The 22,338-nt window shown below is 38.6% G+C and overlaps 2 protein-coding genes and 1 pseudogene across 5 annotated transcripts in view; 2 read left to right on the top strand and 1 right to left on the bottom strand.

Moving 5' to 3' along the window:
* ZNF568 (zinc finger protein 568) overlaps positions 1-6,344 on the bottom strand; it is a 51,185-nt gene extending 44,841 nt beyond the window's left edge. Inside the window, exons 1-3 of one of the 4 annotated variants that reach the window (XM_022586271.2) lie at positions 6,193-6,344; positions 4,838-4,908; positions 1,077-1,353 (exon numbers count right to left, since the gene is read on the bottom strand). In XM_022586271.2, coding sequence (XP_022441979.1) covers positions 1,077-1,152 — 76 coding nt within the window. In that variant the 5' untranslated portion in view covers positions 1,153-1,353; positions 4,838-4,908; positions 6,193-6,344. The other 3 variants (XM_022586277.2, XM_089902241.1, XM_022586278.2) reach the window with 3 other exon arrangements.
* A 506-nt stretch (positions 6,345-6,850) lies between these two features.
* ZNF829 (zinc finger protein 829) overlaps positions 6,851-22,338 on the top strand; it is a 17,874-nt gene continuing 2,386 nt past the window's right edge. The window contains exons 1-3 of the mRNA XM_022586377.2: positions 6,851-7,387; positions 12,066-12,192; positions 12,498-12,593. Coding sequence (XP_022442085.1) covers positions 7,355-7,387; positions 12,066-12,192; positions 12,498-12,593 — 256 coding nt within the window. The 5' untranslated portion in view covers positions 6,851-7,354. The remainder of the gene's footprint in view (positions 7,388-12,065; positions 12,193-12,497; positions 12,594-22,338) is intronic.
* Positions 12,609-22,335, top strand: LOC149744611 (cytochrome b5 type B pseudogene; annotated as a pseudogene).

The raw sequence follows: 22,338 nt of genomic DNA, 5'->3' as shown, positions 1-22,338 counted from the left end.
AACGTAATTGACTTATTTTTTACCCTAAAAAAATTCAGGGCCTTCAGGTTAAAAATGGAAGACTGAATACTTGCATTTATTTCTGCTCTCTCTGAAACACAACCAAAATGAAAGAAACAATCTCACAAGGACAAAGAATACAGAAGATTTTCGCGGAAAAGAGATGTCAGCAAAATTCTGAAAGATAGAGAGCAAATGACTGGTTTCTAACTTAGAGAAAGATGAAGCTTAAGCGAGGGTGGGGAACCATGGCAGAACACTTGAAAGGCTCAGGAATGGAGGTATGAGGTACTTTTACAGGCAGGAGTTTGGGGTGGGGCTGAAAAACAGGGAACTACATACAAGGTGGGGTTGAAGCAATGTAGAGAAAATAAGGGAATTAAGTAAAAGCTGTCAGATTGAAAGATGAAGTGTTCCCCTCAACTTTTTTCCTTTCTTTGCCTCCCAAAAGCAGGAGTCCTGGCTTATACTCCTCAAACAATCTAGGACTTCTTGCTGGGAAAACTGACTAGCTCAAAAGAAAATGCATACAGATCCTGACATTTGGTCAAACTTCAACCTCGAACAAAACACCATATTAGAAAGAAGGGCAAGGAGAAGAGTGGGTGGGAGTCGGGGTGGGGTGAGGGTGATGAGGAAGGGGTTAGATAGAAAAGAGAAATAAATCTTTATTTCTACTGTCAAAAGTCAATAGAAAATATCTAAAACTGAAATCAAACATTAGCAGTATGAGGATGTTATTCAGGAAAGCAGAGCTGAATACCAGAATATCCAGAAAAAAATGTTCCAAGTAATTGCCTATGGGTAGTGGGAACAGGGTATTGGAAGGAATGGAACAGGAAACTTTTGTTTACAATTATATATTTAACAGCACTTAAAAAAAAATCTAAATGTATATAAGAAAAATAGGAATTATATTATAAATTTATTTTAAAAAACAGTTGTCAAGTGAATAAAATAAAAAACAAATGTCAACACAGTCAATAACTTGTGAACTTTCTTGGTAGGAGTACTGAACTTCCTAACTCTTTTTACAGACTCTCTCCTAAACTCTGCCCATCTCTGAGCCACCTCACCTGTCCCTTCCATCATCTGGGTCAAATGCTCCGTTGTCACACAGCTACTGCTGATCTCTGAAGGTTGAGATGTCATTCAGGCCTTTCCCACTCTAAACAGAGGGGTTAAGATAGGGTGCACGTCTAGCAATTCCAGGGTCCACTCTATCTCAGGACTCCCCAGCTTCCAGGGAAGGTCTCAGATCAGGTCTCCTTCCATGATAGATACCTGCTCTTCACTGTTCTTTATCCTCACATCACAGATCTGTCTTATCTTTGTGGAGCCAGGACCTGTGGGCTTATGATATAAATCCAATTTACCTGATGTCTTCTCACTGGATCCCTATGGGAACCAGCCTCCAAGGTGGCCCCCAATGATCGTTGTCTTCTGGTATTCATGTCTTTCATACACCCCTCCCACACTGAATAGAGTTGACCTGCATAACCAATAGGATCTTGCAGAAATGACAGTGTGCGACTTCCAAGGTTAGATCATAAAAGATATGGTTTCTGTCTTGCACATTTTTGAATCACGCACTTTGAAGGAAGCCAGCCACCATGCCATGAAGACACTCAACAAGCCTTAGGAAGAGGCTTGTGCCAGCAGCCAACACCAATTTGCCAGCCATCTTGGAAGCGAATCCTCCAGTCCCCATTAGCCTACTGATGACCGCAGCCCTGCCAGCAATTGACTGAAACTTCATGAAATATCTGAGCCAGAATACCCAGCTAAGTCACTCTCCACTCCCCAAAAACTGAGATAATAAATGTTTATTGTTGTTTAATATATGTTTATTGTTGTTTAAGCTACTAAATTTTGAGGTACCTTATTACACAGTAATAGATAATTAATACAGTCCCAAACAATTAGCTTCCTTGCTTGTAATTCACAGTCCCTGGAGTCACTGACCAGAGATGCTGAGACAGCAGGAGTCTGGAAGAAAACTCAAAGACTCAGCAACTCAGGTTGAACCAATAGAAACACCAAGAGTCTAGAAACAAAGTGAATACAATAGTGATGTTCACATAATATCTGCTCCTCAAATATCTTTTGTGAGCATAAAGGTGTAGGCCTGATGCAGTGACAGATATAAAGCTGAGTCAAAAAACATTCAGATTTTCATCAACCCCAGATCTGGTGTGAAAGAGAGGTGCATTAAAAGTCCAGCTATTCCATTTCCTATCTATCTTGACAACTGAGATAAACGAGAGTTGTAACACAGAACTCCCATACTCGTCATTTGAAATGAGAATTATACTCATGTCACAGTGACGTTGTCACATGACATTAATTTATCATCTATGGTGAAAAAATGATACACAAGAGAGTAGACTAATCCTTACTCTGAATGACAGAAAAGAAATAATAAAACAGAAAACATTCAATTATAATAAATTTTGAGAAGTGTTATGCTTGGGATATACTCCTACTGTCCCTCACACAGTTTCTATTTTTTTTGAATGGCAATTATCACTAACAAATTATATAATTTATCATACATATTGTCTTTCCACCCCCTCATATAAAATACATGAAAACAGGGATTTATTTTTGTCTTTTTGCCACTGATAGTAGGTGCTCAAAAAATATGTTGATAAACTGGTATAGCCACTAGGGAAAACAGTATGGCAGTCAAAAAATTAAGAACAGAATTACTATATGATCCATAAATTCCGCTTGTGGATATATACCTAAAAGAACTGAAAGCAAGGACTCAAACAGGTATTTGTACACACATGTTTGTAGCAGCATTATTTGCAATAGTCAAAAGAAACAAACAATCCAATTGTCCATTGACAGATAAATGGATAAACAAAGTGTGGTATATACAATCAATGAAATATTATTCAGCCTTAACAAGGAAGAAAATTCTGACACATGCTTTAACATGGATGAACCTTGAGGACATTATGCTACGTTAAATAAACCAGTCACAAAAGGACAAATACTGTAAGATCTGGTACACGGAGTACATAATGAGGTAAAGTCAAATTCATAGGGACAGAAAGTAGAATGGTGGTTGTCTGGAACTGGGGGACTGAAGGAATGGGGAGTTATTGTTTAATGGGTACAGTTTCTGTTTTGCAAGATAAAAAGAGTTCTATGGATAAACAGATGGTGATGGTGGCACAGCCACGATGGATGTAATGCCACTGAACTGAACACTTAAAAATGGTTGGTAAGATGGTAAAATTTTTGTGTATTTTTTTTGCCTTTATTGAGGTATATCTGATACACAAAAAAACTGCACAAATCTAATGTATATATCCTGATCAGTTTGGACATATGCATACATCTGTTAATACCAGTACCATAACCAAGGTACTAAACATATCCATCACCTCCAAAAACTTCCTTGTGTTTTGTGGTTTTTTTCCAGTAAGAACAGCTAACGTGAGATCTACTCTCAACGTATTTTAAAGTGCATAATACCACTTTGTTAATATAGGTACTATGTTGTACAGGACTCTAGAACTTATTCATCTTACATAACAGAAACTTTGTACCCATTGGAAAACAATTCCCCATTTCCCTCTCTCCCAGCCCCTGGCAACCACCATTCTACTCTCTGCTTCTTTGAGTCTGATTATTTTCAATACCTCATGTAAAAGAATCATGTAGTATTTGTCCTGTAACTGGCTTATTTCATTTAGCATAATGTCCTAAAGGTTCATCCATGTTGTCACAAATGGCAGGATTTCCTTCTTTCTTAAGGCTGAATAATATTCCAATGTACATATATGCCACATTTTCTCTACCCACTCATCTGTTAATGGATAGATGTTTCCATATCTTGGCTATTGTGAATATTGTTGCAATGAACATAGGGGTACAGATATTATGATAGCAAATTTTATGTCATGTGATGTTATCTCTATTTTACCACAATTAAAAAAATACACACACACAGAGTGTACCCTTGAACAACATGGGTTTGAACAGCATGGGTCCACTTACAGGCAGATTTCTTTTTCAGTAAAAACATACTACAGTACTACTACATGATTTGAGGTTGGTTGAATCTGCAGCTGCAGAACCTAGGATACAGAGAGCCAACTGTAAAGTTCTACTTAGATTTTTGATTGCAAGGGGTGAGGAGGGAATCAGACCCCCACGTTGTTCAAAGGTCAGCTGTACATATTGAGCAAATGAATAAATACTAATTTGGGGTAATTAAAATTAGAAGAAAGCAAAATATCAGATAAGAATAACATAGAAATGGGTGGGTAGTTTGGAGTTGGCAAGTGTTCTAAAATCTTAAGTTAGGGTTTTGTTAAACATGCATGTTAAAAATTCAAGGATAAGAGGGCTTCACTGGTGGCACAGTGGTTAAGAATCCGCCTGACAATGCAGGGGACACAGGTTCGAGCCCTGGTCCAGGAAGATCCCACACGTCACGGAGCAACTAGGCCCATGCACCACAACTACTGAGCCTGCGCTCTACAGCCCACAAGCCAAAACTACTGAAGCCCGCATGCCCTAGAGCCCGTTCTCTGAGACAAGAGAAGCCACTGCAATGAGAAGCCCGCGCACCACACAACGAAGAGTAGCCCCCGCTCACCACAACTAGAGAAAGCCCATGCGCAGGAACAAAGACCCAACGCAGCCAAAATTTAATTAATTAATTAATTAATTTTTTAAAAATTCAAGGATAAGAAACCAAAGCATTGGAGAAAGAAATGGGGATAAGGTAAACCTGCACAATAAAAAAGAAGGCATAATAGAACATAAAACAAATTTTTATCAGCAATCACAATAAATGTAAATGAATTAAACTCACCTATTAAAATAACAGTCAAACAGGATAAAAAGAGGAAAAGCCCAGCAATATGCTCTTAACAAGAGACAGACCTGAAGTATAAAGACATAAAGGGAAGGGGTTGTAAAATGAAATTCCTGGAAAATACAATAACAAAACACAAAAAGCAATATTATCAGACAAAAGAGAACATGGACCAAAAGACATTCACCAGGATAAAGAGGCATGTTTCTTAATGTCGTAGATTGGAATCTTGGTCCCAATGTTTCACCCCCTTCTAAGAGGATTACATATTCACACTTTTTGCCATTTAACTTTGCCTTGCCTTCTGACTGCGTGTAATTAATGTTACACTTAGGCACCTGAATAGCTCTGGCTAACCTAATATTAGTATACTAGGGAGCAGAGGTTTTTAAGGGTGTTTTTATGATCAGTCTTGCACTCTGGTGATCCACCAGAACACGTCCTGGTAACCACTGTCCTTTTAGCCTGAGCTGCAGAAAGAACACATGTGGAGCAGGTTTGAATCGATTCTGCAGTCCAGCCACCCAGGCAAGCCCAGCCTAGATAAGCTGAACACAGAACCTGCAAACCTGTGAACAGGAGAATAAATGTGTGCTGTTTCATGCCACTGAGTTTAAGAGTGGTTTGTTAGGCAGCATTATTATGATTACAATAACTAATACATATAATAAAAGAAGACACAGGAAGATGAAATAATAAAACTGGAAAAGATCACCAAGGGAAACTGGAGAGCAACAGAACCGGGCCAAGAACTGCTGGGGGAAAAAAAGGGCAGCAAAGGGGACTAAGAAAGAGTAGCCAGTGGGGAGGAAAGACCACGTGAAACCAAATACAGAAAATTTTTTCAAGCGGTTACCAATTATGCCAATGGCTACACAAAAGTCAAATGTGGTAAGACAAGAACCACTACACATATCACAATTGCAAACACCTCCACACTCACACACACTGCACATCTACCTGACAATCAGAGACAACACCACACACGTTATCATAAATCACAGACAATTACAAACATCACCATGACAAAAATATCCCATCACAATTACTCCACCACACTCAACACAACCACACCCCCATCACTGTCGCATCATCACAATCACATACACACAGGATCACAACCTCACAGACCATCATAATCACACACAGACTAACTCTCCACCAGTTTCTTGTTCTAACAACTCCAGCCACGCTCCAGGAGCGTACTCCCACCCCGAGCACTCTGCACTGCCACTACTCCAGATCCTCGGGGCCTCCTTAAAGGCTCCGCCCCGACAGCGGCGCGCGCTGGTTCAGCCCAGATTGCTTGAGGCCCTCCTTCAAGTCCCGCTCCGGGGACGCGGTAGCGTCACCTGTCGGAAACGCCCGAGTGCGCATCTAGCGCGCAGTTTCTGGGAGGCTGGGTGAAGGTGACACGCACGATGGCCCGAGCCAGGTGCCGGTAACGCCGAACCAACCCTCCGCGCCTGCCTCCCAACGGAAGTTCCACTACACAACACCTCCCAGAAGCCCTCACGGCCCGACTCAACTTCCGGCCAGAACGGAGCCGGAGTTTCCTGTGTGAGGGAGGCGGGTGGGCTAGGTCTGATCTGGTGGCTGAGCCCGAGCGTGCCGAGTTACCGCGAACTGCAACTCTGAGACCTGGCTAAACTCTGAAAGTTGCAGGAGCAGTCGTTTCGGGTGGACCCAGCGAGGGCGCTGAGAGGAATCGGCCGTGGGGCTCGCTGTGGACCACATTTCCCAGAGGGCCCGGCAGCCCGTCGCTTTTCTCGCGGGAACTCGAACTTTTCATCACGCCTGGGGGAGCGTTAGATCCTTGAGGTGAGATCGTGGGCCCCTGGGGGAACTGGTTCAGCTCTGCAGGTTCGGACCCCCGGGGACCCGAAAGGCCTAAGTTGAGGAGACCGGAGGCCGATATGGAGCTCGGTACTTGGGCCTGTGCGGGCGGAGCGGCGTGAGAAGGGGGAGGTTATGCGACCCGTGTGCAGATATAGGATGCCTATCATTGTGGAATTGTGACTATGTCCCCCTATGGTGGTGTGTGCTTGTGACCCCGCGACACTGGGGTACTTGCGACTGTGCGAGTGTATGTATTCCGTGTTGAATTTGCGATTGTATCTGTGATACCATGTTTGGCTCTGTGTGCGGATGTGGAGTGCGTGTTCCCTTGTTTTAAGAATGACTGCTTAAGGTATGTGGCACTGTGTGTATGGGTATGAGGCTCCTGTCAGCTGTGCGATTGTTACTCCAGAACTCTGTCCTTAGGAAATCTCTGTGAGGTTTTGTTAGATTATTGACCTCAACAGCAGTAACCTCAGCTTTCTCCTGAGACACTGGGATTGGACGGGACGCCCCATTCCTCTGATCTCATTCGCTTTTGTGCTGGGGGATGGGTATGGGGCTGACCTGTGACCTGACCAGTTTGAGCAACAAGAAGAACCTGGTGTCTTACGATGGCTTTCTACTTTCCAAGTTCTATCCTTCTCCAGGTGAGGCGCAGAAGAGAAGGAAACAATGCATGCTGAACTTATACAAGCAGTTTTCAGGGTATGTTGGGGTTTCCTCTTTTCTTTCGTTCTTCTGAAAGTTAATGCTTATAAAGATGCCGTTTGATTATAGGTTCCTATAATTTTCCCACTGGAGAAAAGGATAGTTGAGCCTGCTACTGAAGCACAATAACTCCCATATACCTAATGTTTACTTATTTGGAAAATGGCTCCACTTCTGTTTGCCATGTTTTCTTCTTTTTATTTTTATATTTTTAATTTTTTTAGATTTTTTTTTTGATGTGGACCATTTTCAAAGTCTTTATTGAATTTGTTACAATATTGCTTCTGTTTTATGCTTTGGTTTTTTGGCTGCAAGACATGTGGCATCCCAGCTTCCCCACCAGGGGTCGAACCCGCACCCCCTACATTGGAAGGCGAAGTCCCAACCACTGGACCGCTAGGGAAGTCCCAAATTTTCTTCTTTTTAAATGCAATATTTATTATGACTTTAAAATAAAAGCATGATTATTTTAGAGATTTTAAAAACACAGATTACCAAGAAAAAATGAAATGAGACCACTCAAATAACTAGTGTTACATTTTGGTGTATTTTCATTATTTTTCCGAAATCAGATTATGCTTCATTTATCATTTTATACCCTACATTTTCACTAAAAAGTATCATTCTCCTGTGTTGTCAAATGATCTTTGTAAATACTATTTTTCAAAGATACACTTTTTTTGTGAATGAGTTATGGTTTATTCGTCAGATGAGCTGTCAGACATGAAATCTTTCAACACTTATTTAAAATATTTATTTGTACAAACACACATATACATAGATGCATGTAGGTTTGAGTTGCGATTTCCATGATTAATAATGAGATTGAACACCACTTCATATGTTTATTGGTTATCAGGGTTTCTTCTTTTGTGACACACCTGTTGAAATCTTTTATTTTGTTCTTGGATTATCTTTTTTTTAATATATAAATTATTTATTTTATTTTTGGCTCCTTTGGGTCTTCATTGCTGCACACAGGCTTTCTCTAGTTGCGGAGAGCTACTCTTCGTTGTGGTGCACGGGCTTCTCATTGCGGTGGCTTCTCTTTGTTACAGAGCACGGACTCTATGCGGGCAGGCTTCAGTAGTTGTGGCATGCGGGCTCAGTAATTCTGGCTAGCAGGCTTTAGAGCTCAGGCCTCAGTAATTGTGGCTCATGGGCTTAGTTGCTCCGTGGCATGTGGGATCTTTCCGGACCAAGAACCTGTGTCCCCTTCATTGGCAGGGGGATTCTTAGCCACTGCACCACCAGGGAAGTCCCTGGATTATCTCTTATTGATTCATGGGAATTCTTTATATTTTCTGGATATGGATCCTTTATTGATTATATTTTTCTACTATCTGGATTGTTTTATCACTTCCCTTTAGGTAGTTTTACGAATAAAATCTGACTTTTTTATTATATATTTTTTTATTTTTGGCTGCGTTGAGTCTTTATTGCGGTGCACAGCTTCTCATTGCTGTGGCTTCTCTCGTTGCAGAGCACGGGCTCTAGGCACGCGGGCTTCAGTAGTTAACAGCGTGGGCTCTAGGGCACACAGGCTTCGGTAGTTGTGGTGTGCAGGCTCAGTAGTTGTGGTGCACAGGCTTAGTTGCTCTGCAGCATGTGGGATCTTCCTGGGCCAGGGCTCGAACCGTGTCTACTGCATTGGCAGGCGGGTTTTTAACCACTGCACCACCAGGGAAGTCCCCCTAATTTTTTATCAAATTTTTTTCCCTTGGTGGTATCTTTTTGTATCTTATTTAGGAAATCCTTCCCTGTCCCAAGGTTATGTAAATATTCTATATTTATATTTAAAGCAATAATCCCGTTTATTTACTTAACCTATTTTTAATTATTCTAGCTCCTCATTTGAGGTAATTTGACTTTTCTTCCTCTGGCTGTTTTTAAAACTGTCACTCTGTTTTTGGCTTTCTGTAATTCAAGTATGATGTGCCTAAATGTGCATTTCTTTTTATTTATCTGCTTGGAATTTGTTCAGCTTTTTAAATTTGTGGATAGGTATTCAGGAATATCCTCAGCCATCTTAAAAGATTGCCCTGCTTCATTCTCTCTCTTCTTCTTAGGCTCTAATTATACATTAGGTTATAATTTCTCCCCTTTTTTTTTTTTGGTCTCTTACTCTCTTTTTGGTTTTTAGAGTTAATACTTGTAGCTAAAATCAAAGCAATATTAGGCAAAAGAACTTTGCCTTGTTTCAGGACAGGAGTGGAGGGCATGGCAGGTAGCTAGAGTTGTGGGGTTCTTCCTTTAACTGGTAGAAAAAAATATCTTTATTCAGTTATGTTTCAACACTTCTAATCTTGGGGAGCTCATCAAATCATAAGGCTCTCAGTTCACTTTATGATTCTCATATCTGAAAATTAGAGTGTACCAAGGTAGAGGACTCAGAATAGGGATTGTGTTTTCTGAAGGTATAAATTGGGAGCTGAAACTAAATTTGGAACTCTCAGTTTTAAAAATGTGTGTTTGGTACAGAGCCAAAGAAAACCAGGATGAGAAACAGTCTCCCAAGTCTGTTCAGTGTAAGGCCTTTCTATCTGAATTTCTTCGGAAAAGGGCTGAGTCTTTCCTAATCCATTCTCCTTTGCCGAAGCCCAAACAGAGCATCTGGTTCCCCTCCCCCATCAACCTCTAATTACACTCACCATCTCTGTAATGAAGATTATTGCCCAATATTAATGGGAGTAACTCTAGGGAGGTAGTATACTGTAGTGGAAAATAAATTTTAAAAGGAATAAAATGAATTTTGTTCTTAGAAGCTAACCTAATGTTTAATCAGGAAATATCTGAAACATTCCAGGTAAAATCAGAAAAAGACAAGGGTATACAGCATTACCAATGTTATTTAACATTGTTCTGTAGGTATTCACCAAAGCACTTAGACAAGAGGAAAAATTAGGTTAAAAATTAGAAAAGAGAGTGTAAGATTATGACTTTCTGCAGATGCTATGACTGTGTACCTGGAAAATCAAATCAACTTATAACCAACACTTTGAAATAAGCAGGACTCCATAGGGAGCAAGCAAAAGGATTTTCTTTCCCTATAATTTCCACTCTCAACTCTATGGCTAATGTTTTTGTTGCCCTGAATAAAAGCTTGTGTAGTCCCTATAATTGTTTTGATTACTCTTTGGTATTCTTTGGTTATTTTCAGTCACAAGATCAGTCTCATTTTACTAATTACAACCTCTAGTTGAGGATAATAATGTGCAAATTTCATTTAAAGCCTTTTCTCTGAGCTCAGGTTTGCTCCAAGCTAGAAGCTTACAGTGTGAAAAGGGGGACCTACTAAGCTGCTTTGTTTCTTTAATCTGAACTCCTCTTCACTCAGTAGTCAGTTTCTTTACTATAGTCCTCTATCCTCCTCTTCTAGGTGTTGCTCTCTAAGTCTGCTCTCTAGGTCTAGATATTGTTCAGGGACTTGCCTTTTACAATTATACTGGACTTAGTTCACCATTCTCATGTTAGTTTTCTAGTTTCAGAGTATAATACCTTTCATTTTCTTAATTTACTCTCTAGTTTTGATGGAACACTTAGGCCAGTAGCTTCCTAAGAAAAGCTAGACAGGAGATAATTTAACATTCATTCTCTATGGTTCTACAATTGTCTTTTTTTTTTTTGCCGCACCACATGACTTGTGGGATCTTAGTTCCCCAACCGGGGATCGAACCCATGCCCCCTACATTGGAAGTGTGGAGTCTTAACCACTGGATCGCCACGGAAGTCCCTAGAATTGTCTTGATTTAATCGTCACACTAACTTGGTATTTAATCTTTCTTTTTTTTTTAAATGGGTTTTAAAAATTGTTTTATTTGGGAAAAGTGCGCCTTACAAGAGGGCAGCTGCAAAATACAGAGACGTCTGCAACAATTACTTGTTTTTGCTTAAAGTGAAAGAATGAGTGGTATCCAAGGAATCAAAGCAGTAGGTGGACAAATCAGGAGCATCTTCAAGTTATTTTCAGGAAATACAACAACAAAATGCAAAGCCATAACTTCCGATCAAGGAATTCTTCTAAGAATTTAGCTTATCTCGTGGATTACCACCCTTCTGTCCCCTTTTAGTGGAAAAGCATGACTTACTATTGCAAACCAATTTTGGTATTTAGTCTTGCTTTGTATATAATCTTCATACTAGCTTTGGCTGTGTGTGGAATTCTCGGCCAGAATTTGTTGTCTTTTGTAATATTAAAGGAATCACTTCATTTTCTTGTTTTAAATGGTGCTGTTGAGAAATCCATTGCCATTCTGATTCCTGAAATTTTTTATGTGATCCACAGAAGCTTTTAGAAAGTTCTGTTTTTCCCTGATATTCTGAAATTTTACTCCAAAACATAAGGTTTTTTTTTTTTTAAGTCCATCACATTTTTCCCTCTCTTGGGGCTTAAAGAGAACATGGGAAGGAATTCTCATTTATGCAGACTTTACTGTGGCCAGGCACTGAACTGCATGCTTGCTATTTCATCTCATTGGAAAAGTCCACTCTGTTTGCACATTCCTAGACATACCCCTCTGTATATAGGAGATATGTCTTATATTGATTTAATCGATTCCAGCTCCTTCGATTTGATTAATAATCTCTGTCCTTTTATGTAGAGCCCCCTACCACTTCATCTACTATCATCTTTTTCTTCTCTCTTTCCATTGTGAAAGCATGTTTGTTGTTTCAGGGGTCAGTGATGTTCAGGGATGTGTCTATAAACTTCTCTCAGGAGGAATGGGAGTGCCTGGACCTTGGTCAGATGAATTTATACAAAGAAGTGATGTTGGAGAATTTCAGCAACCTGGTTTCAGTGGGTAAGGATAACTATCCCCCCAAATTCAGAGTCTGCCCTTGGGAATGTGTCCTTTCTCCATTGTGAATTACACATTTCAAGTAACCAGCAAAATTTCTGCACTCTGTTCCCCAAGGAATGGTTGAGTTGGAATGGAATGCAAGAGTTGGAAATGGGCAGCTCCACTGGGCTGTGGCTGAAGCTTCATCTTCATCTTTCTCTGGTCCTTCCCTATAGGGGCATCTCTTTCTTGATCACCAAGGGACCGGATCTGATTTCTGGGACACGAACAGCATAACCATGTCCCATGTCTTTTCTTGTGATCAGGACTTTCCAGTTCTAAGCCAACTGTGATCTCCTTATTGGAACAAGGAAAAGAGCCCTGGATGGTTGACAGAGAGCTGACGAGAGGCCTTTGTTCAGGTAAGTGAGATGTGATAGAGCAGGAGCAGAGCCTGAGGAGGTATTACCTATATAAGATGTTATCAGAAAACTCCCCTCAAAAACCCAAGCCCTCTTCCATAAAAGAGGTATCTTGCTTTTTTTCTCTTATACTTTATTCCCAGTCCAATGTAGCAAGTACCTTCCTTTGTCATTTCTAAGAGTTATTCTACCCACCTTTTAGATTTCATTCCTTCATAGGATCTGCTGCATTTAGACTTGTATTAACAGTAGATATTCCCACCCTAAGAAGTGTGTGTGTGTTGTGTGTATGTGTTCCAATACTGGTTTTCATTTTATTGACTTTCTAAGTATTTGTTAACTTCATTAACCAGGTTGTCCTGGATAGTAGTTCATTGTTTCATTTATCAAACATTTGATTTTTTTTTCCATTAAAAAAAATTCAGATATAACATACATATGGAAACTACATGAGTGATTGTATAGTGTGAAGAATTACAAGTGAATGCATCCATGTAACCACCACTTCAGACAAGTAATAGAAAATTACTAGCACCTTAGAATCCTTTCTGCCCTTTCCCAATCACTAGCCTCTTTGTCCTCCTCTTGACTTCTAACTCCGTGAAATAATTTTGCCTTTTTCTGAGCTGAATATAAGTGGAATCATACAGTATTTATACTTTTGCCTTTGTTTTTTCTCAACTTTATGTTTATGGGACACATCACCCATGTTATTGCATATAGCTGATGTTCATTCTCAGTGCTATGCTGTATTCCATTCTATGAATATATTTTATAGTGTGTATTATATATTGCTAATTATTATAAATAAGTCCTTTCTACTATTGACCGTTGAGTTGTTTTCCAGTTTTTAGCTATGTGAACATTCCTTTGGTGCATATGTGTACACATTTCTTTTGGGTGTTTACCCAGGAGTGGAATTACTGGTAATAGGATATGTGTTGGTTCAATTTTAAAAGATAATGCCAGTTTTCCAAAGTGGTTATACCAATTTATACTTCCACTAGCAGTATGAAAGTTGCTATTCCTCTGCATTCTTGCCAGTTCTTTTTTTTTTTTAATTTAATTTATTTATTTATGGCTGCATTGGGTCTTCGTTGCTGCGTGTGGGCTTTCTCTAGTTGCTGCAAGCGGCGGCTACTCTTTGTTGCAGTGCACGGGCTTCTCAATGCAGTGGCTTCTCTTGTTGCGGAGCACAGGCTCTAGGCGTGTGGACCTCAGCAGTTGTGGCTCTCAGGCTCCAGAGAGCAGGCTCAGTAGTTGTGGCCCACGGGCTTAGTTGCTCCGTGGCATGTGGGATCCTTCCGGAGCAGGGCTCGAACCTGTGTTCCCTGCATTAGCAGGCGGATTCTTAACCACTGCGCCACCAGGGAAGCCCTTGCCAGTTCTTGATATTGCTAGACCTTTTAATTTTAGACATTCTGCCGGTGTATGTGTGTGTGTGTGTTCTGTGACTTGCCCGTTTAAGTTTCTTGCTTCTATTCATTAGGTTGTCTTAATTTTTCTTAGTGATTTGAAGGAGTTTTTTGTATATTCTGTATATGAGTCTTTGTAAATATCATCTACCACCTTATAGCTTACTTTCTTATCCTTTTAGCGCTGTCTTTTGATTTTATTAATTTTAAGTAGTCAGGCTTATCTATCTTTTCCTTTATAGTTGTTGCTTTTTGTGTTCTGTGTAGGACTCATTGCCTACCCCAAAGTCATGAAGATGCTTCTTGTGTTATATTCTAGTAGCTTTTTTGTTTTACCTTTTACATTTAGATCTCCAATTTCCTGGAGCTGATATTTGTTTATAGTATGAGGTAGGGGTCAAATGTCATTATTTTTCCATGTAAATATCCAATTGACCAGACAGTGTTTACTGAAAAGACTTTTTCCCTTTCTCTATAATGCTACCTTTGTTATAAATCATGTGTTGCCATATCTGTGGGTCTGTCTCTGAACTTTATTCTGTTCCATTGGCTTGTCTACCTTTGTCCCAATACCACACTATAATAGTACTGTAGTCTATAATAAGGCTTATTTGGCAGAGCAAGCTCTCCTGCTTCTTCTTCTTGATAATTTTCATATAAATTTATTTTATTATAATTATTTTTCATAAATTTATTTTTAAATTTTTGGCTGCGTTGTGTCTATGTTGCTGTGCATGGGCTCCTCATTCTGGTGGCTTCTCTTGTTGCAGAACACAGGCTCCAGGTACACGGGCTTCAGTATCTGTGGCTTATGGGCTGTAGAGCACAGGCTCAGTAGTTGTGGCACATGGGCTTAGTATCTCTGCGGCATGTGGGATCTTCCCAGACCAGGGCTCAAACCCATGTCCCCTGCATTGGCAGGCGAATTCTTAACCACTGTGCCACCAGGGAAGTCCTTATATAAATTTTAGAATCAGCTTATTAATATTCACACACACATAAAAATAACTGCTGACATTTTGATTAAGGTTAAAATAAAGTTATACATCAGTTTCTGGAGAATTAACATTTTGGAACAGTCTTCTAAAAAAGTTTGATTTTTTAATTTGTGCAAGTAGTCTGCTAGGTGCTACATAGTTTAAAAAATATGTAGACTTATTAAGAAATTCATTGTTTAATGTGGGAGCTAGAACATTTCTGTAAATAATTTCTACAAAGTAGAATTCAGCAAACAAGAAGAACAAATAGGAAGCTCAGAAAAAAGTTATAAAACAGTCAAAAAATACAGAAGTGGTATTGATTCAATAGAAATTAATTGTTGGATCCTTGGAAGTAGATGTAACCTATCGAGATAGTGATAGAATTAGACCATGCCTCCATTGAGAGAGAATTCTGGATTCAACAAAGCTCTAGGAACCTAAGCAAGAGTTTGTGAATCTCCTTCCTTGCCCTCCATAGGTCTCAGCTAGCCTTAAATATTTTATAAGCAGGGATCCAGAATTTTTTTCCTCCATAAATTGAATCATTTTCCTCTCTATCATCTGTAAAAGAATTGAGCTTTCTTCATTGATTTCTGTTGCCATCTTTATTGGATAATAAATTCGCATATATGAGTCTTTCTCAGCACTCTATTGTCTTGTTATGGTATAATGCCAGTACGAGTGTCTTTATTTCTTTGGTTTGTATTTTTTAATATCTAATATCACCTTATTTTTCAGATCCAAGGTTTACTTAGCCTCTGGAGTATTTTTGCTTTTTTTGTTTTTATTTCCCTGTGTCTCTCTTATTGCTTTTCCTCCCTACCAACTTGCTTACTCACTCCCTTCTCTATCTTTCCTTGACCCCATACTTGTCCACATGATCTCTGTTTATTCTTTTTCCACTTTTTTATAATTAATTAAATAGTATTAAATATATAACGTGAAAGGTAAAACTATTGTTTAAAAAGGAAATTTTTTAATATTTAAACTTTTTAAAGAGAAAATCTTTGTGAAAAATAAAGTTAACTTACCTTAAACTCCAAAAGTAGGAGCACGAAGTCTACCTCAAGGAAGTTGTCAGCGGAAACCTGGATAGCGGTGGAGAAGAGCTTAGGCCCAATGGCGACTGTGGAAGCAAGCAGCAGCAATGGGAAAGGGCAAGGGGGTCGAGACCTCAGTTACTTTTTACCGATTGGAGGAGGTGGCAAAGCGCAACTCCCTGAAGGACATATGGCTGGTGATCCACGGGCAAGTCTGTGATGTCACCTGCCTCCTTAACGAGCTTCCTGGTGGAGAAGAGGTTCTGCTGGAACAAGCTCGTGGAGATGCAACTGAAAGCTTTGAAGATGTAGGCCGCTCGTCTGAGGCCAGAGAAGTGCTCAAGCAGTACTATATTGGTGATTTCCCTCTGAATTACATTAAACCTAGAAGTGGGGGACTTCCCTGGTGCTCCAGTGGGTAAGACTCTGTGCTCCCAATGCAGCGAGCCTGGGTTCAATCTGGTTGGGGAACTAGATCCCACATGGATGCCTCAACTAAGAGTCCATGTGCTGCAACTAAGAAGCCCTCATGCATACCATAACTAAAGATCCCATGTGCTGCAACTAAGACCCGGTGCAGCCAAAATAAATAAATATTTTAAAAACAAACAAAGAAACGTGGAAGTGGTAGCAAGGACCCTCCAAAAAGCAACACGTGCAAAAGCTGCTGGTCGTATTGGATCTTCCCCATCATAGGTCATGTTCTCTTAGGTATTCTGTATCGTTACTACACAGCGGAGAGCTAATCCTCCCAAGGAGACCTTATTGAAATCTGGAAAGCATATCCACTTGGGAATGAAAACTAGAGGCTTGTTTGGAGGTTGAAGCAGTGCCTTCTCTAATCCTGTTAATTGTACTCTTACCCTTCGGAACCCAGACTGTTGGCCAGATATCCACCTCAGCCCTGGGCCAATGTCCAAGTCATTTCTTAGAGCCTTACTCTCAAAGCACCTGCTCATTGTTCTGTGTCCTTGCCGTTGTTCCCTCTCTTTATTCTTTTCCATGGGCACCTTTATGTTTCAAAATTTCTTTTGTAATTACAGTCCACATGTCCTAGTGACATTGCCCTTTGGTAAAATTGCTTTCCAGTACTTTGAATTCATATTAGACATACTTAACAGGGCATCACGCTCTGATTTTGAAGCTTTTCTTTTTCCCTTTTTCTTTTAAGTAAATATTGTTAAAAATAAATAAATAAATAAAACTCCAAAAGTACAAACCATACAGCAAAAACATGAACTGGAAATACATCAGAATTAAGGATTTCTGCTAAATGAAGGACACAATAGATAAATTTAATGCACAGTAGACTAGAAGATACTTTCTAATTAAGAGGAAGAAGTTAGTGACCCCAATAAAAATACCAATAAAGGTTAACAAGACTAAAATGCTAATAAGCCTACCAGATGTTCACACTTATTAATAATTAGAAATGCAAATGAAGGCAATAATGAAATATCACTTCACTTATTAGGCTAGGAAAGTAGAAAGCTGGGTAATGACAACTGTGGGTGGGGACAAAGAAATTCTTATGCACTTTTGGTGAAAGTATACAGTGGTGTTGCCTTTCTCTACAGCCATCTGGTACTACTTAAACAGGTATACATATGCCCCACTTTGGGGTATATATCTAAAATTGAAAATAATGCAAAAGGATAAATACTTCATGTCTTTCAAATGTCATACCAGTGTATCATCTATCGGGTCCATTTGAGGATTATTTAATTATCTTGGGAAATGTATCATTGTTTCACTTACTATTTACTACTCATTAGGGACCAGGTTCTCTTAAAATTAGATGTTAAATTTAAAAAGGTTGATAAGTTGCGAATGATTCGTCTGGTGGAAAAGGTAGCTGAAGGGTATGGTTTTATTATCCTATAACACAGTAAATCGTTTTTGTATCCAACTTAGTGATGTTAGTCCTGCATTATTTAGGGTACCATATGAACTCAGTCTCTCCTAGATAATTGGAACTAGCTTGATCATTCCTCTGGCCCTCTCATTAATGAGTTAAATAAATCTTTAAAACATGCTTAGCATATTCTGTTTCATTGGTTTATGTGATTGTCTTTATGCCAGTACCATACTGTTTTAACTGCTGTAGCTTTGTTTTATACTTTGAAATCAGAACGTGTGATACCATTAGCTTTCTTACACTTCCTAAAGATTATTTTTAGCTCTTCCAATTTTTTTTCTATTAATATTTCTGTAAAAAATGCCGTTGGGATTTTTATAGGGATTGCATTGAATCTGTAGATTACATTTTAACAGTATGAACTCTTCCAGTCCACAAGCACGTGATCGCTTTCCATTTAGTGTCATCTTTAATTTCTTCAATGTTTTATAGTTTTCACTGTACAAGTCTTTCATCTCCCTAGTTAAGTTTATTCCTAAGTATTTAATTCCTTTTGATGCTATTATAAATGGAATTGTTTTCCTGATTTCCTCTCAGATTGTTTATTGTTAGTGTATAGAAACACTGTAGTTTTGTATCCTGCAACTGAAAACTAAATTTGTTTAATTCTGACAGTTTTTATGTGGAGCCTTTAGGGTTTTTTCTATGTCATTTTCAAATAGGGACAATTTTACTTCTAAGTTTGTTGAGAGTTTTTAATCATGAAAGGATGTTGAATTTTATGAAATGCTTCTTATCTATTGAGATGATTGTGTGATTTTTATCCTTTATTCTGTTAATGTGGTATATCACATTGATTTTTGTATGTTGAACCATCTTTGCATCCTACAGATAAATCGTAGTTGGTCATGATGTATGATCCTTTTAGTGTGCTGTTGAGAATTTTTGCATTTATATTCATCAGGGATGTTGGCCTGTAATTTTCTTTTCTGTGACTTCCTTGTCTGGGTTTGGTCTGAGGGTAATTCTGGCTTCATAAAATGAGTTTGGAAGTCTTCCCTGCTCTTCAGTTTTTTTGGAAGAGTTTGAGAAGGATTGGCATAGTGTGTGGTAGAATTCACTAGTGAACCTCCCAGCAAAGAAGAGCCTAGGCTTTTTATTACTAATTCAGTCTCCTTACTAGTTATAGACTTTCTATTTAGACTTTCTGTTTCTTCATTACTTTCTATTTCTTCATGATTCAGTCTTGGTAGGTTGTATGTTTCTAGGAATTTTTCCGTTTCCTCCAGTTTATCCAGTTTCTTGGTGTATAATTGTTCATAGTATTCTCTTATGACAGTTTTTATTTCTGTTATGTCAGTTATAATGTCTCTTTTATTTCTGATTTTGAGTCTCCTCTCTTTTTTTCTTAATCTAGCTAAAAGTTTGTCAATTTATCTTTTCAATAAACCAACTATTAGTTCCATTGATCTTTTCTGTTGTTTTTCTAGTCTCTATTTCATTTATCTCTGCCCTAATCTTTATTATTTCCTTCCTTCTGCTAACTTTGGGTTTAGTTTGTTCCTTGAAATGTAAAGTTAGGTTGTATATTTGCAATTCTTCTTTTTCAATGTACGAAGTATAAAATTCCATTTTCATACTGCTTTTTCTGCATCCCATAAGTGGTTTTGTTTGTCTAAAGATATTTTCTAATTCTTTGGGCCATTGGTTGTTCAAAAGTGTGTTTTTAATTTCCACATATTTGTTAATTTTCCAGTTTTCCTTTTGCTGTTGATTTCTAGTTTTGTTCCATTGTAGTCAGAAAAGATACTTGATATGATTTCCATCTTAAATTTCTTAAGACTTATTTTGTGAACTAACATGTCATCTATCCTAGGGAATGTTCCATGTATGCTTGATAAGAATATATTCTGCTGCTGTTGAATGGAATATTCTATATATGTCATTTAGGTTCATTTGCCCTATGGTATTGTTCAAGTCACTTTTCTTTCTTGATTTACTGTCTGATTGTTCTTTCTATTATTGAAAGTAGGCTATTGAAGTGTCCTGCTGTTGTATTTTTGTCTATGTCTTCCTTCAGTTTTGACAATGTTTGCTTAATATACTTAAGTGCTCTTATATTGGGTGCAGGTATGTTTATAATTGTTATAGCTTCCTGGTGAATTGATCGTTTTATCATTGTCTAATATCCTTGTTTGTTTTTTGTGACAGCTTTAGCTTAAAGTCTGTTTTAGCTTAAAGTCTATTTTATCTGATGTAAGTATAGCCACCCTTGCTCTCTTTAGGTTACCATTTGCATGGATTATCTTTTCCCATCCCTTCACTTTCAGCCATTATCTGTGTTCTTAAATCTAAAGTGGGTCTCTGGAGGACATCATATAATTGGATATTGTTGTTTTCTCCATTCAGCCAGTCTCTTTTGATTTGAGAGTTTAATCCATTTACATTTAAAGTTATTATTGAAGGATTTACTATTGCCGTTTTGTTCGTTGTTTTCTGTTCTTTTTGTAGTTCTTTTGTCCCGCTTTTCCTCTCTTGCTGCCTTCCTTTTCTTTGATTTTTTGTATTGATATGCTTTGAATCCTTTTTATTTTTCTTTTCTGTAATCTCTATAAGGTATCTTCTTTGTGGTTATCATTGGGCTTTCAAAAATATAACAGTATGTTTTAAGTTGATAACAATTTAACTTCAATCACATACAAAAACACTTTTACTTCTCACTACCCACACTTTGTGTTATTGACATTGTACTCTTCTGGTACATAGATATGTTCACCAACCAGGAAGCTTCCCCCAATCCTTGCCAAGTTTTGTACTGGGGGTGTCATTATGTGGGGAGTGGTGACCAGTCCCATCCCTTGAAACTAAGGGTCCATTGTGAATCACCTCCTTATCATAAATTCAGGTATGATCAAAAGGCACTTGTGAATAACAAAAGACAGTCTAGTGGTTTTTGAAGTTCCAGTGGTTTTTGAAGCTCTGCCAGGAACTGGAAACAAAGACCAGATGTATTTTTTGTATCACAAGTGTGTATATTTTCTGTTAATTCTTTCTTCTCAGTTCAGTACCCATGCCCACAGCTATGCTGGATGTTCCTGAGTCCAGATTTTCTCTGGTTCCATTTTTCTAGATTTCTAGTTTTCTGTGAGAATGAACAACTATAATCATCCTGTCCTGTGGGATGGGGAGGAGATACAGCCTTTGAATTCATCCTTCAGCTTTTACTGTTCTCTGCACTCCACTATTAGAAGTGCCTGATGCCTCCAGTTCTTGTGCATTTGTAGGGATTTGCACCATGAATCAGTACTGTGGAATTTACCCACTGTTGGCTCAATTTGATATTCTCCAGTCTGCAGTCACTTATCACTCATCCATTGGCTTTCCAGTTTCCAAGTTTTATTGCTACTGTTTCTTCTTCAGTATCTTTTGTCCTAGTGGGGTTTTCCTTTCCCCTTGTTAAGCTTTTATTATAATTTTCCTGTGGATTCGTGAACAAGAATTGGTAAATTTACATATACTGTCTGCCATTTTTAACAGAAATTATGCCCCCCTTTTATTAAAAATACAGTTGACCCTCATTACTCACAGATTATTTATGAATTCACTTATTCCCTAAGATTTATTTGTAAGCCCCAAATCAATACTTACAGTGTTTTCATGGTAATTAGCAGACATATGCAGAGCGGCAGAAAATGTTGACATGGAGTTCCTATTTTCTCACAGAGAAAGTTTCATTCTTATTCTCTTCTTTCTAACACTCAAGGTTCCTCCCTTCTTAGTAACTGCCATGACTTGAAGATTCCATTTCTCTTTCCCAGCATCAGCATCACAGAATTCCAAGGCAAACTATTTTCAGTGAATCCCCTACATACATGAGGCTCTATTCACAGAAGATATTTACGTGTCCTCCATTCTCACCAGTTTCATTCAGCACCCTAGACTTGTTGAGGGCTGTCCACCAGTGTGAATTTGCCAACAACATACCCTTTGCTTAGAGCTGCTGACCCTCTCCCAACCCCATTTATACATTTCAACACATTTATTCCTCAGTAGTCCTATAGGTATGACAGTTATCCACAAATAACAAAACATATAGTATGACGCTCTGTGTATGAGTATATGCTTATATAAATGTATATATGATTAGAATCACTGTATAATGTGGAGGATGGCCCTGAATAGTGTGGATTCATTGAAGTTGCAGGTGATTCTGATCCACACCAGGATTATAGAGTCATCTATTTCCCTAATTAACCCTCTTCAACTTCCTCTGTTGCTTCTCCTTAATGTCTGTGCTTTTCTTATCAATTTTACAAATTGCCTAGCCATATTTGGGAACTGTCTAAGCATTTACTTTCCCGAATATTTTCAGCTTAATCTTTGCATTTCTTTTTCAGAAGTTTAACCTTTCCCAGCATAGGAAAAATGAGCATATGCCTTTTTATTTTCTTC

This window comes from Delphinapterus leucas, chromosome 20 (assembly GCF_059928025.1).
Source record: "Delphinapterus leucas isolate spDelLeu-1000000601 "Yukka" chromosome 20, BTC_Dleu_Yukka2, whole genome shotgun sequence".
NCBI classification, from domain to species: domain Eukaryota; kingdom Metazoa; phylum Chordata; class Mammalia; order Artiodactyla; family Monodontidae; genus Delphinapterus; species Delphinapterus leucas.
Note: the sequence above shows the minus strand (reverse complement) of the source record. Positions and strands in the feature narration are given on the sequence as shown.